This window comes from Carettochelys insculpta, chromosome 21, assembly GCF_033958435.1.
Source record: "Carettochelys insculpta isolate YL-2023 chromosome 21, ASM3395843v1, whole genome shotgun sequence".
NCBI lineage: Eukaryota > Metazoa > Chordata > Testudines > Carettochelyidae > Carettochelys > Carettochelys insculpta.
Window position 1 is genome coordinate 20,160,136 of NC_134157.1, and position 15,814 is coordinate 20,175,949.

The window sequence follows — 15,814 nt, forward strand, 5'->3', positions numbered from 1 at the left end:
TTCAGTTGTGGGTACAGTGGACAAGTTGTGAATGGTGTTGGGGGCATGTGACAAAAGGTCACTCGCTAAGTTATGTTCCTGCCGGGAGGGCACATCCCCTTTGCCTGGGGACAGTCTGTGGATGGTCACTTACTGAGATACCATTGCTAGAGGTACTGAGACCTCATTCTAGGGTCAGTGAAGTCTCTGCTCTACAGCCTTGGCTGAGAGCCAGCTGGCCTTTAGCTCATGTGGTAAGAGTACAGGGCTTTAGACCCTATGCTCACAGGTTCTGTCTGTGGGGCCAGCAACCCCCCTCTGTTGGTGTTACATGTGTATAAGCTACTGCTCCAGCTATGTGATGGCTGCACCTGCAAAGAAAATGATGTTGCCCTAGTTCAGGGGACCATTAAAAAGCACTATTCTTTCTTGTTGGATTTCTGCTTTTTAACTAGAGGTGGGACAGGACCACGGCTTTGGACACAAGGCCCCTGCATTGAGGAGATTGGATATCATGACTGATACTAAAGTTATTATTAAGCATTGGCATTCTGGTAGCATCTCGAGATCCCAGCCAAGATCAGGTAGGTGATGCAAACACATATAATAAGCAACAGTCCCTGCTGTCTGAATAGAAAAATATGGGAGAAAGGATGCACTATTGTTCCCCATTTGACAGATGGGGAACTAAGGCACTAAGAGATTAAGTGACAAGCCCATGGTCACACAGGGGACAGTGACAGAGCCCTGAATAGAGACACGCACCCCCCAAGCTCCTGAGTCCCTGCCGGGTTTCTTTAACACAAGTTCATCTTATCTCTCAAGGCAGGTTTACATCAATATAAGTCTGGATTTAACTTTGTAGCTCAGCCCCCAGTCTGTATTTTTATGCCACAACAAGTTTAAAGACAACAACCCACTGTGAAGAATGTGCCAATACACTCCAGCCGCAGCCAACAGAAGGTAGGTCATGAGTAAATTGACAAAACTCACTGGCCCCTGGATGTGTGAACCAGCAGGGTGATGAGCGTGGAGGTGGCTGGGCAGACACAGTTCAAAGCCAGCATGGCATATTTGCATTCTTCTTCGCAGACCACGTGATCTGAAACGGAAAAAAAAAAACCCTGTGCCATTGCTGCCTCCTGAGCACCACTTTCCTTTTTCTAAACAACAGGAAGTCCTGTGGCACCCTACAGACTATCAGGTAATTTGGAGCATAAGCTATCATGGGCAAAGACCCACTTCTTGCTGTTTTTGAAGATGCAGACTAACTCAGCTACCTCTCTGATCCTTCTTTCCCTGTTTTACAGACCTCCTACAACTGGAAATGGCCCTGGAACGAGCATCTAGCGAGTCCATTGTTATGCAGATGACCAGGGACACAGCCATGCACAGCCATTTGCAGGCACTGGAGATGGGTTGTTTTATGCTCTAGCACCTGTGAAGTTAGCGCAGATTGATTAAGCCCAGAAAGGGGCTGCAGGGAAGAGCATTTTTTGTTTTCAACTAATCCAAAATCCCACCCTGGATGGGGAGCAATGGAAACCTTTCAGGTAAACAGGTCCCAGTTCAGAACCCCCCACCCCCACAAGGCAATGTACAGGGAGAGGGATGAATTTCAAACCCTAGTGCTTGGTTCAGATTCCTTCTATGAAGGCTGAGGTATCACACTGACAGCCAAGTAAACCATATTCAATCACAAGAGTTCACTAAAGAAAAAAACTGATCATTGTCCAACAACAAAAAACAACTCCCTCCCCTCAAAAAAATTGGTAACATACTTGAATTTAGGTCCAATCCTGCCTCTGGTCCCATGTGGTAGTTTCAGGGCAGAGAGATGGCAGATTTCATGATCCAGATTGTAAGAGTGTATCATGGGGATAATCAAATGCTCAGAAGGTAAGAAAAGGAACTTCAGGGCTTCTGGTGTAAGACACCCATATTGGCTCACGCCCAACTCACCAGCAAACTTGACATGAAACTTGTTTTCAGGCTTTAGAATCTGAACGTAGAGAGGGCAGTTGGGAGCAAAATCCTTCACAGCCCAGGCTCTCAGGATGGTCTGATGGTCCTGATGACAGAGAAAGTCAAGAGCAAGGCTATACGCAACCCTTTGGCAGCTCAGTGACTTCCAGTGCCTCCATGCTTTGGGCTTAATTCACAAGCAATAGTGCCGTAACGATCACAGAGGGGAATGCACAGTCTGGTTCACTGCAAATACTTCCCCCTTCCAAGCCACCCCTCCTGAACAACTGTGGAGTCTGGAAGCGAAACTGGAAAAACAAAAGGAATTCAGCCTAGGATTTGCAGATTTCCTTTGAGCTTCTTTGAGAAGCTCCCTTTAGCTCCTGGGAGCGCTCTCTGCAATTGCAACCGATTTGCTATACGCAAAGGACTTGATAAAGGCCATACACACAGAGTGCAAGGTTGGAATCTGGGTTCTCCCAACACCCGTGTGGAGGGGTACACATCTGCCCATCTGCCCCAGGGGATCTGATGAGAAAATCGGCCTGAAATCTTGATAAGTAATAAATGATTCCTCCCTGGTTAACAAAACAGGCCTAGCAGAGAGCCTGACTTTCACTCTGTGGGTCACGTCCTCCCACACCAACTTGGCGTGTCCTTCCCTGGCCCCCTTATTCATTCTCCAACCAGATGGCAGCAACCAGACCATGCCACTCATTTCACTGGTTCCAGTGGTGTAGTCAGACAGTATTGTCTTTTCCCTCCAGAGATTTTGAGAGGATGCATTTAAATTCAAGAGCTCAAACACCACACCTCTTGATTTCAAAGGCACAAGCCTCTCTTGCCAACTCCATTAACAGCAGTCTTCTGTGTTACTTAATTTCCTGCAAGGGTCTGAACGAATTCAGTAATCAAGGAGGCCCTGAATAAGCGAGTGGATGTACTTAGATCGTTCGGTAATTAGACAGCTCCCCACAGAAAGAGGATCGTGAGTCCCATCTGTGAGACGCAGTCCTGCAGATGGCAACACAGAGTTTTTACTTTTTGTCAGATTCTGATTACCCATATACAGCTGTCTGCTGATACACCCAAAGCAGTTCATTGTTTGGGCTCCTTTCAGCTACCCCAGACAGCTAGTGGTAATAAACCTGGCCTGGGCTGCCTGGCCAGAACAGCTCAGAAGGATTTCTTACTCTTTAAAGCCGGGGTGCGGAACCTCCAGCACACCAATCACATGTGGTTCATCCAGTTTAGCGGCTGACAGGCCAGCAGGTGCTTTGTTTACGCAAGTGTCCACAGGCACAGAGCCCCGCAGCTCCCATTGGCTGCCGTTTGCTGTTCCTGGCCAATGGGAGCTGGTGCATGCTGGGCAAGAGAAATTCTCCTGTTGACCTCCCTTTGTGGAGACAGCCAGGTAAGTCGATTGCAAATAAGTTGATTGCAGCTACACAATTGCCATAGCTAGAATTGCGTATCTGTAATCGGCTTACCTGCCTAGTGGAGACCGAGCCTTGGTGCCCTTACTCAGAAGTTAGCCTGGCGGGAAAATGCCTTGGGGACCTGGCTTGTGGGCAGGGTTTCCAAGCACACTTGTTCTCTCTCATGACTCTTCTCTGCTTCTCTGAGGCCCTGGCAAGTTCTGAACTGATGATAATACGTATACTTTTATGGCAACCGTGAGTGCAAACCAGTCATTCACTGTAAATCCCAGTTAAAGCATCTCTCGCTCCACAGGAACATAAAGCCAGAAGAGTTCACGGCTCAATGGGGTCGTTCTGCTCTTCCCACCAGGGAACTCCTGGCCATTCAGGCTGACAGCGGGAGCAGACCGCCATAAAATGAGACAGAGGAGAAACATGACCTGGAACCACACAGAGTGCTCAGTAATTGAAAGGCTGGTGCAGCTGTAGCTAGCTACACGCTGTCTCCACAGCCCGTCTGGAGAAGCTGGCAGCCCTGAGGCTTTGTTCCCATTTTGTGCATCTCAGTAAATAAGCACCAGCTGATGAGAGACCCTGGCGCACACACACCATCATGAAAGGTACAGTACCAGCAAATAGAAACATGGGAATCTTTTCTGCAATGTGGGCGAAGTCCCTTGGTTCATGCATGAACAGGGAAAAATACCCAGGTTGCAGAATGCCACCATATTTTAAAGCAGTAAGTCTCATCCTTTTCAGTACTAGGACCATTTTGTATACCAGGGACCCTCCCTCCTCCAAGGACTATCCCTTCCATCAAGCCAGGACTTCTCTCTTATTTAGCACTGGGGGGGGGGTGAGCTGAGGGACTTGTGAGCCCCTGATATCTATTCACACACCATCCCTGCAGGTCGTGATCCCTGGGGTGAGAACGTCCGTTTTAATGCATCCAAGTGTGGAGGTTGGGTCGGGCACATTCAGGTGATAGGTATCTGGGTATGTCCCTATGATCAGCCTTTCTGTTCACACCACCAAATTCCTCCCTATCTCTCAAAGGCCTTGCCTACACTTAACAGCGCCATCCATCCACCTCAGCTACACAAACAGCAAAGCTGAACTTGACATGCCTATTGTGGCATCTCGCATGCAGTAAGGTCAGTGGTAGCTGCTCTCCCTTCAGCATCACCTACTCTTCCCATCTTGGTGGAGTACTGGCATCAACAGGACCGAGCCCTGAGATTGATTTATCCAGTGTAGAGTAGGCATGATAAATCGACAGCCAGTCTATTGATCGCTGCCCATCAATCCACCGCATAGTGGAAACAAGGCCATACTCTTCTTCCCAACCTCAGTGTCCCCTGTTGTGGGATCACGATCCCACCAGCTCTGCTCTAAGTTTCCACCTGGCCTCCTTCCCACGGCTTTCTCTGCGCACGTTAAGAGACCCTGCACTTCAGATACCTCATTTCTTAATTCCAATTTCATTAGGTCTCTCTCCTGGGTATTTCCCCCCTGCCCCGCTGCATGCAGGGTGGGGCATTTTTAGCTCACGAAGTTCAAGGTGACCCGCAGAGCCCCAGCTCTGCCAATCACGGCTTACAGACCATGAGCACAAATAACAAAAGCACCATGAGGCAGCAAAGAGTCACCATGGCGTGCCTGGCTGGGGAGCAGCAGACAGCCTGTTGCAGAATGCTCATGATTTTGACACTCAGGAGAGAAACACTGGAATTATCACACTGGCTTAAACTTGGGCTCCCTCATGTCCAGTAGCTCTGTCTTTAACAGCAGATGCTTCAGAGGAAAGTGCAAGAATCGTTGCATTATGAAGGGACTGGATAATGTGCCACAGGCAACCTAAATTAGCATTATAAATTCAGTAGCCCCCCCCAGCCAGAGGTCCATAAGTTGGAATCAGACTCTGCTACTGCCACCTCCTTTCGGGGGAGAGTCTTTGGTCTGGGTTTTGCAGGAGATCAGACTCCATTATAACAATCCCTTCTGCCTTCAGCTGCTATGAATCGCCAATAAACCCATCCCCATCTTACCGCAGCTGTGCGGTCCGCCTCATTTCGGCTGCTGAGGATGAAGCAGGCCTCTCCGTTATCCATCCTGAAAACACAAAGCCGTCTGTGAACCACACGCTTGTTCCTCTCATGCACACTCGACCAGAGAGGCACCTGGCCTGGCTCCTGAGTGGTAACGAAATACAGCACACGTGGGTGTGGCTGACGTTTGACAGGAATCAGGTAGCCGGGCCTCCTTTCCACCCCGTCACAGTACGAGGAGCAGCAGAGGTAATCTGCATGAAGACGACTTCATGCTGCTGGTAGCAAATATGTAGCTAATTAAATTCAGCAGAATGGGAACTGCAGGAGACAGTAATGTGATAATTTCTGACAGTGTCCTGTAGTTAAGGGCTGGTGAGTGCAGGGGAATCTCTCAAGGAGGCATCACCATTGGCATGTGTCTGTCACTAGTCTGCACAGCGACAACACAGACCGGGGCTTGTGTAGCCAGGAGCTGTTGGGTTGGGGAGCTGAGCTGCCTTGAGCACAACCGAGGCTTTTTCGTGGGCAGGGCACGCAGCTTGGACGTGCATCACAGCACTGAGTATCTCTGGGAAGCCACACATTACCACCCTGCTAGGAAGCCCACAGGACCACGAGCAGATGGCTAGCTCTCTGCACAGGCAGGCGTGAATGCCACAGAAAGCCATCCAGCATTTCTCTCCAAGTTTATTTCAGTGGTGGGAGGACCTGGCAAGACTCAGGTAATTAAACAAGGGATCATCTGGCTCTGGCAGGCGACAGACACAAAACACTTTGTGAACCATGGAAATCAACTCTAATTGCCACAGGTCGTATCTCTGCATCTGTCTTGTCTAGTTAGACTGCAAACTCTTCATGACAGAGTTAACTTGGTGATCGGCCCATGAATCAGAGCTGTCCCATGGGGTTAGCCCACATGTGAATAGCCACAAGGCAGAGCCAGATTCGAGCGTGCTGACTGCATACATGCTGGCCCCACACTCCCTCATGTGAGGCACTCAGTCATAGGCCAGAGCGCTCAGCTCTATGATTCTCTCCCAGTGAATTGTGGGAGAGCTTGTCCGTCATTCTGAGTGTAACTGCCCACAGGTGGACATGAACCTGGGACCTCTGAAGCTGAGTACAAAGAAGGAGTACACGGAGTGGTGGACCCCTGTTGGGTGGGGGTGTGAAATTTTGTAAGGTGGAAAGTAACACAATCAGCTGCTGGATCTCAGGCTCATCCATCTCATTAAAAATGTTGAACTATGTGACAGTTTTTGTATCTCTGCATTCACACTGATATACTAAATAATAAAGATTATACATTCTGCAGACTTATTTTCTTGCATGTGCCCAAAGGGTTTTTTTCATATGAATATAACCGAAATTTCCTTTGGTTTGGATTACACTAGACAGGCGTAGGCTAACTGCAGGGATGAAAAGTGGGACCCACCATAAAAAGTTTGCTCACCCTTGCTGTAGGTGAAACTCATTCTCTCTCTCTCTGTAGGTGGACTAGGAGCCACTACCTGGGACAGTGAACCACACCCTCTAGGTGTGTGTGTTATATAAGCACATAGGCTGGGGGACGTGAGAAGGCATTGGAGGACTACCAGTGCCCACATGGTTGAGCTTGCATTTGCATTGCAAAGAGGGAGGCTACCTTGCCATTAGCCAGTATTCCAATGAGGGCAGCTAGGCTGAATGCAAAGCAGCAGCATTTTGCATGTGGACAGTCAAAATAAGGGAATACACCCAAGCAACAGACAGCAGTGAATGCAGCCCTAGGTTTGTACAGTGCTTAGTACACATAGCCCCGAAGCAGTGTTGTAATAAAAACAATTAATAATAAACATGCCCCAGGCAGAGCAGCAGGGATGGGTCATTGCTTCTTAACGTTCTGTTTGGAAAGCAACTCTGCACCAGTAACTTGCCCAGGCTTGTCTGCAACAAGTGGGTCCTTGAGTCCCCAGAGATGAGACAGCCCATTGTATGGAGAGAGCCACGGAGCAGCACTGGGCAAAAGGGACAGGTCTGCTGAATACACATACAAAGCACCACGATTATACATGCTCAAACTTCTTTGCTTGACCTGCACTAAGAGCTTCTGGAAATGCCCCACCCTAGGCTTGTCAGAACTGAGGATTTCTGCACCCAAGTAACTTTATGAGTAGGGCTTCATCAGAGCAAACCACCAATTAACATGTTGCATGGGAGTAAAAAGTGACTTGCACACCTTCTGCCGATTTCAGGTGCGTCTACACTAGCGGCTTGTCCCAGTACAGCTCCTTTGGGGCAAAACCCCTCATGAGGCCAAACCTCCAGCCTCCCTTTGTGGCACTGCAGGGATAGTGGTGGGGGTTGAATACACTCTAAAAAGACACAGGAGCTACTGTGCACACATATGATCCTCATGAGTCAAAGCCAGTCCCCAGAAACTGATCTGATGTCACTCAAGCCAATGAGGCGGATAAAAGATGGAAGCAATTCTTAGCTATCAGGGAATAGCTTTGCAGATTGAGGTTCAAAGCTAGGGGGAGAGGTAGATATGCTGGAGGGTAGGGATAGGGTCCAGAGTGACTTAAACCAATTGGCTGCAAGAAATCTGATGAGGTTCAATAAGGACAAGTGCGGAGTCCTGCACTTGGGCCGGAAGAATCCCAAGCATTGTTACAGGCTGGGGTCTGACTGCCTCAGCAATAGCTCTGCAGAAAAACACCTGGGAGTTGTAGTGGACGAGAAACTGGACATGAGTCAACAGTGTGCCATTGTAGCCAAGAAGGCTAATGGCATATTAGGTTGGATCAAGAGGAGCGTTGCCAGTAGATCCAGAGAAGTGATTATTCCTCTTTATTCAGCTTTGGTGAGGCCACATCTGGAGTACTGTGTCCAGTTCTGGGCCCCCAGTTGTAGGAAGGATGTGGATACACTGGAGAGGGTCCAGCAGAGGGCAACCGAAATAATTAGGGAACTGGAGCATATGACCTATGAAGAAAGGTTGAGGGAATTGGGACTGTTTAGTCTGTGGAAGAGAACACTGAGGGGGGACTTGAAACAGCCTTCGACTTACTGAAGGGAGGTTGCAAAGGGGCTGGAGAGAGGCTGTTCACAGCGGTCATTGATGGCAGAACATGGAACAATGGTCTCAAGTTGCAGTTGGGAAGGTCCAGGTTGAACATTAGGAAAAACTTTTTCACTAGGAGGGTGGTGAAGCACTGGAATGGTCTACCCAGGGAAGTAGTGGAGTCTCCATCCCTGGAGGTGTTTAAGTCTCGCCTCGACAAAGGCCTGGCTGGGCTGATCTGATGGGTTTGGTCCTGCCTAGGGCAGGGGGCTGGACTTTTTGATGGCTTTTTTAGGTCTCTTCCAGCTCAGTTCTATGATTCTGTGAAATTTTTAAAGGGGCCTAACTCTGAAAAGGGGCCAGGTAGTTCAGGGAGAGTTAAGCAGCCAACTCCCCAGGAAACCCCAGCCTGAAAGGGCTGCACTAGTATTCCCTGATTACTCCCACTTCCCATAAGAGACAAAAGAGGGGCTTCTCTGCATGCGTCTCTCCCCCCCACTGCCTTCGATGATCAGAAAGAGAAATGGGTTCAAGATTCTACCGCTGCACAGTGCCTGCCTGGCTCCTGAGGCATGACTGTTAAATTGAAGCTTCGAGCAGAAGAAAGCCTTTTCACAGAAGGCTGCTGCCCCGTTGCCTGTATCCTCATTCGAAGCTCCCCGTGGAGGGCAGAGGCCAGGCAGCAGGAGCATTACAAGCTGAGGAACTTGCATTAGCACTCAGCAGTGTGAAAACGCACACACAGGCCATGGTTCCTCCAGCTATGTGGACAAAACATCCCCACAACTGCTGCTGGTTCAGCTCCACCAGTGACAGCAGGAGAGGCAGCAGAACCAGACAATGGCAGATGGGGCATTGTAATCATCACATTGTCTAGTCCAGCTCAGAGCACGATCACATGATGGTGTTCTTCAGACACCAGCATCTGGCTGGCACTTGTGCTTCCCATGGTAGCAACGATCGGAGATTGTTTGACAAAGAAGCCCAGTGAAGAAGCAGCTGTAAGTATTGTTATAAGCTGTGATAAACCCAGCTGACATGGGTAAGGTTAATGGATGCCCTTTATTCAGGATAAATGCAACATTAGAGGCATCAAAACAAAACACAGGCACATGTCACCACCCACAGGTAGGAACATGTGAGTCTTCTCAGAACTAGCGTTGCGTGGGTGGGGGATTTTCTCTGGGTATTGCTTGATGCCAAGGGGGTGGCATCTGTGTGGGAAATAAAAAGAGAGATATGCCAGAGAAGCAAGGAAGCTCCAGACACAACCTGGAAAAGTCGAGAGAGAGAGAGAGAGAAAAAAAAGAGAGAGACTGTATTTGGCAGGCCTGTCCCTTTGCCCAGTGCTGCTGTGTGGCTTTCCCCATCTCTCAGTCAAGAACTGGCTGGAGTAGTTTAGACCTGAGAGCGATTAAACAGTCTTTTGTTTTTTGATTCCTCCTGTGTTTGGGAAACAGGACGTGGTCTTGGCTTTGCAAACACACAGGACTGCATCAAAGCGACTTTATGCCCCCCTGTCAATTTCTCTTTTCAACAGAAACCACCCACAGGGCTCTGAACTTTGGCTCACAGCTCTAACCACAATATAGGGAGCAGCATTAAGAAGCTACAGAGAATTTTACTGGATCCCAGGTTGGGCTGTGATTGTTTCTTGTAAGTGCTCTTGCTTCTGGCAAAGTGCAATGCATGTGAAATGCAAAATATTCAATAGGGAGGAACCCTTTGTCTTCTGACTGTCTTGTACTGTCCCCTCTCCTGCTATGATATCTGCCCCGCTTCCACTGGCTTTGCAGAGCGAAGTCTTTGTACGAAGGAATTGTGTGACTGTGTGTGTCCCCCTTGTTTTCTCCAGTAACCTTGATTTAAATGTGATTTGTCTCTCCCTGCTTTCAACTAATATGTCATTTCCCGCCAAAGGCCTCAGTGCACACAGCAAACAAATGTACCTACAAAGCAAGTTTACTCAATAGGTATTTATAAGACAAAGGAGAGAGATGCACAAACAGGCAGGATAATTAAATACCAGTTTCAGTGCTTCAAGGGATGCATGAACTGTCCTCAGAGCTGTAAATACATTCTAAGAATTAAAAGAGACAGGAAGGAAAAGGAAGAGAAAAGCAAATAGGAAATAGGGCATGGGGTGGGAAAGAGCCGCAAAGGAGTTTGGCAAGAGTGATAGTGGAATGTGCAGTGTTAGCAGGGGGGAAAGGGAAGACAAGGCCTTGTTTACATTGGCATTTTAGACCTTGGTGTAGCTGTGCCAGTTTGAAACTGGACTGAGCTGCAAATTGTGTAGTGCTAATATAAACCATGGGTTGGACTCTCTGGTTTGCTAAGGCCACTTGGGCCTGTAGCTGGAGACGGCCAATGGAGAAATCTCCCTGTGCACGGGAATTCTGCTGAGGAACTCTGGCAGAGGTGGCTCACTGTGTCACTGCTCCTGAGTAAGGGAAAGAGAGGACCCACTGGGATGCTCTAGGGGTTGGGTATTAGGAGGGACATGTGGGAACAGAGCTGCTGGAGCAAAGCTCTTCCATTTTACTCCACTGTCATCAGATCTCCCTGCCTGGTGCAGCCCTGACTTATGCAGGGGCCACATCTCCTTTCCAAGTTGTCCGACCAGGGAGTTTGGACTTGTACCACCTCAACTCTACTTCTGCCCTTACTGCTAACTCAAGCGTGACTTGGGGCAGCTCACCCAAAAACTAAGCATGGAACTACTCTGCCTCTCAGGAGTCATGGTTCATGCCTCAAGTCCCACACAGTTCATGTTTGCAAAGTGCTTGGAGATCCGCAGAGGAAACACAGCTAAAAGGGCCACTATTCCTACCACTTACTGTACTTGAGTGAGTAAAAAAATCAGGTTCTCTGGGAGGGAGGGGTTATTGCCTTATTTCCTCTCCATACCTTGGGGAGAAGGAGGTGTTGAGCATCCAGGCTCTTGCTTTCCTAAGGAGACAATAATTCTGGAGGGTTGTAATGTTAATTTCTATTACAGGCTGAATCCAGAAGTAAGAAAAGAAAAATTTAATCCATCATTCTAGGCACCTTAACCACCAGCTGTGTGCAGAGCTTCTTCAGAGAGTTCCCTGGGGCAGGACTGGATTCAAAAGGCTCTAATAATTGGCAGCCTTTAGGAATTCTAAAGCCCCGTTATTACATTTCCAGTCCACTCCTTAAGTCTTGTTATCCACACAATAAAAGGCACCTGGTTAGAGTTCAATTACCTGAAGTCTATTTTTAAGAATTTTGCAGTGACGGCAGAGAAAAATGGACCTATGTGGTGCATGAGTCTTTTGTGACTGTTTAAACTGCCACCAGACCAATACACTCACCAGTGACAATGAGTTTTATATGTGGCCTATGCTGTTGGCACCAGTTATGAATGTATCTTGAGCTGTCAGCCATGAAATGGATGTCCTGAAAAACAGGCCTTGGCTACACGTGAAATGCTACAGGGGCACAGTTATGGCACTGTGTCCCTTGTGTGCAGACACAGCCTGTGCCAAAGGAGGGACAGCTAGGAAGAATCCCTAAGAGATGACAGCTAGGGAGACTTCTTCCAGCATCCCAACACTGCATCCATGGGGGATTAGGCCCTTTTATCTACACATCAGAGCAATGAAGTTAGGCCAACTCAATTTCCTAGCGTAGACCAGGCCTTAGCAAATGGGATTTCTTCATGGCAAGTTTTCCCCTTTGGATCCAACTGAGGGGCATTGTCCACATTTCTAGGCGACAGCATACCAAAAGCATTTCTTTTAACCACCAATGGATTCTGGCTGCTAAATGGAGCTTTGCATTGTGATGTCCAGTGTTCCCCTACTACATAGCTTAGATTGGCCACCCACCAGCAAGAGAAGTTTCCTTCTGGAGTGCGTTGACTCTCCCATGCTTACCTTAGGGCAGGGCTACATTACAGCGGAAGGTCAAATTAAGGTACACAGATCCAACTATGTTAATTACATACCTGGAGTTGATGTGCCTTAAGTCAGGCTTCCACACCATCTCCATGAAGGGAGGTTGATGGGAGTGTTCATTCCCATCAACTTCCCTTACTCCTAATGAGGGGCAGGAGCACTGGTACTGATGGAGGTGTTCTGTAAGTTTGATTTAGAGTGATTTAGTCCCCACTAGGTGTGCTAGATCAAACTCCAGAAGATCCAGAGTTGATCTTCCCTGTACAGGTTGAACTTCTCTAACCAAGAGCTCTCTCGTCCAGCAACATCCGTAATCCAGCATGATTTTAGTGAGCTGGACCACCACATATCATGGGTGTGGCCAAGATTCCCACAGTCCCAAAAAGTTTGTTTCCAGCCTCCAGTCCTGGCTCTCAGTGTTCTCTGCTGCTATTTAGCTGTAGTTTATCCTTAAATATCTTCTAAAAGCCCAGCAAGCAGCAGACATGTTGGTAATGTGATAGATAATATTGACCTCCCATTGTCCAGCAAATTCTCTCATCTGGAACCGGTCAGGTCACTGGGTGCCAGATTAGAGAGGCTCAATCTGTAGTGAAGACATATTTTAGGAAGCTGTAGAGTAGTGCTACCGTATGGGCATGCACCTTTCTGGCTCTACAAACAGAGAACAAATAGTCTGGTAGCTATAACGGGAGTCCTACAGGGCTATTTCCCTCCCCATCTATAGGTCTTTCTTGGATTGACACTATACTCACTTTGCTCTCATGAGATCCTGATCTTTCAGTGCAGACCCCTGCAGATATATCACTCGCTGAGACCAGAGAGGAATCTGAAGAACCCGCCGAACTTGTATATCCATCTCCGTCGGACAAAGTATCACTACATAGTAATCCTGAAAGAGAAAAGCCAGTGTTAGCTTGTAAGCCTGACAATGCAAGCGTGGGTATTTAGTCCCGTCATATACCCTCCAGCTGAGATCATTTCACTCACCGAGTGTGTAATTCTGTGCAGGTTTCAGAATTATGCTATTAATGGTGTGATATCACTTTGCACTAGTGTTGTGACATCACAAGCCTTTGGAAACACACACAGAGTTTTCCCCTCAATCACATTTGCACAATAGATCTAGTGTAGGCACATCTGACAAGTGAATTACTAAAGGGCTGAATGCTTGGCTCATGAAAATGAAATTCTGCATTGAGCAATGAACAAGCCTTAAAAAATGAAGTCGATAATCAGCCAAGGTTGACAATGACGGCAGTGAAATCTTGATTGGTTCTTGAACAGCATGCCAATACAGGCTGCGTGTGAGCCGCTCCTGTTAGAAATGGGGTGAAAGTTACACACATTCACTGATGAACACAGTTGATTAGACTTGATTATTCCATTTGGAGCTGGGTAAATCTCTCCGGAGTTCAACAAGCAAACATCTATTTGTACAGCATGAGGCATTCAATTTGAAGAACTCCTACCATAAAAAATAGGATGGCTGTATCGGTATTTTCAATGTGCTTGGATGCCACACCAACAAACATAGAAAAAGCCCCAAGCAAACTAGCCCTGATAGAAACAGTGTGGTCATTGTTGTGTGATAAAGGTAGGTATATACTACAGGCTATTGAATCTATCAGGACTACCACACTATATATTTATTTTGTGCTGATACCATATATTTATTCAAGTATTCTATACAGTGAATTGAAACCAATTGCCAGCTTACACTGAAGACAAATCTCGTATTTTTTTTTTTACCTTTTACATATTCCTATCACATATCCTTTGGCTTCCCTCTTCCATGTGCTCAGTGCTGAGTGGTGCACTCACTACCCACAGCAGTGTCTAGCAGTACTGAGAGCTCCACAAGGACATTTGTTCAATTGCTAACAACACTTGTCCTGAAATAAGACGCCAATGGCTTTACCTGAAGCCGGGGATGGGCGTAGAACTCATTGAGAAAGTCCATCAGGAGGTCAATCTTGAGGGAGCTGACACAAAGCACAACATGTTTCTCTGTCTGTGCTCGGTGGCGGCTGTAATTCCCTCCTGATTTCTGGCGTTCCATCCAGAGGTACACAAGCTCCTCAAACTGCAAAGAAAGATGGCTCATTTCTGATGGTGGGGTTGGCCGAACACGTTCACAGATTCAGAATGCTTTCACCACGACAAACTGCACATCCACAAACTGCCTAGAGAGGTGGTGGATTCTCCATCCCTTGAGGTTTTCAAGTCCCAGCTGGACAAGGTCCTGTCTGGGATGACTTAGCAGGGGTTGATCCTGCTTGAAGCAGGGGGCTGGACTAGATGACCTCCTGAGGTCCCTTCCAGCCCTATGATTCTGTGATTCTGTGATATTCATAACACCCCATGGTAGCCACATACAGCTGGACTGGGCCAAGGTAGCTCTGGATGAAGGAGAGTGGGGGTTCATTTTTGCTTACAGCCCTTTGTGATGAAATTCCTCACCACAAGTCCCTTGCCTGCCACTGTAGTCATTTCTGGGATGCAACTGTAAACTGTCACAATGTGTTCCTTGCTACCCTCCTAGTGTGCGCACACACACACACACATATTCTGCTTGTTCCGCTTTAGGACAAACGGGAAGGAAATACACTTTGGCTAGTCAATCTCAGAAGAATCTCTTTTCTAAGAACATTTCCCCCTTCTCTTCTCCTGACACTAAGCAGTGACAGACGGGGAAAACTTCAGGCAAGGCTGTCACTGCCACATCATTTGCTTGTTTGCTCCCAGATGTGATGCATCCAACATCACATGGCTCAGTAGTGTTTTGACAGTGCCTCAGAGCAGACACTAAGTTCCCTCCAGGGGTTTAAAATTCCTCTGCCTCCTCTGGAAATCTTAAATCATGTTCCTCCTCAACTGACTAGTCAGGCAGAAATCATCCGCCTGCTGGCGCTTCTCATGAGCTGTGACACTCCAGCAATGCTGACATTTCTACTGTAGCCTCAGCACATCTTTTTCTTCACACCTGTGTTGCCCTTACCTGGAGGGGCAGCACAACAAGGGCAACGCAGATCATTATAACCACGAGGAGCTGGGAGGGCCAGATCTTCGGAGTCACATCTCCATAGCCCACAGTGGAGAAGGTGACAATACAGAAGTAGAAGGACTTGAAAAGGGAGAGATTGTCACCAGCTCTTTCTAAGTGCTGGATGCCACAGGTTCTAGAGGAAGGGGACAAAGGGAGCATGTCTCAGTTAGGCTTTCACACAGCACTCCATGAATATCATGTTCCTGATCCTGCACCATTGAACTTCCTCCACTGCTATTGAGGTCAGTGGGGTTGAGGGCCCCCTGGTACTTGCAAAATGGCCTTGAACCTACCAGATTCATCCCTTGTGTGTCGCTAGTGTTGTCAGTCGGATAGAGCTAGCCAGCTTGACAGCACTTACAATTTGGAGGTTCAGTCTT

The 15,814-nt window shown here is 47.8% G+C and overlaps 1 protein-coding gene across 5 annotated transcripts in view; it reads right to left on the minus strand.

Moving 5' to 3' along the window:
* The window catches only part of KCNT1 (potassium sodium-activated channel subfamily T member 1), a 200,829-nt gene that overhangs the window by 40,314 nt on the left and 144,701 nt on the right, over positions 1-15,814 (minus strand). For all 5 annotated transcript variants that reach the window (XM_075015825.1, XM_075015826.1, XM_075015824.1 and 2 more), the window contains 6 exons: positions 15,387-15,567; positions 14,307-14,471; positions 13,141-13,277; positions 5,414-5,477; positions 1,942-2,050; positions 973-1,081 (listed from right to left, as the gene is read on the minus strand). In XM_075015825.1, coding sequence (XP_074871926.1) covers positions 973-1,081; positions 1,942-2,050; positions 5,414-5,477; positions 13,141-13,277; positions 14,307-14,471; positions 15,387-15,567 — 765 coding nt within the window. The remainder of the gene's footprint in view (positions 1-972; positions 1,082-1,941; positions 2,051-5,413; positions 5,478-13,140; positions 13,278-14,306; positions 14,472-15,386; positions 15,568-15,814) is intronic.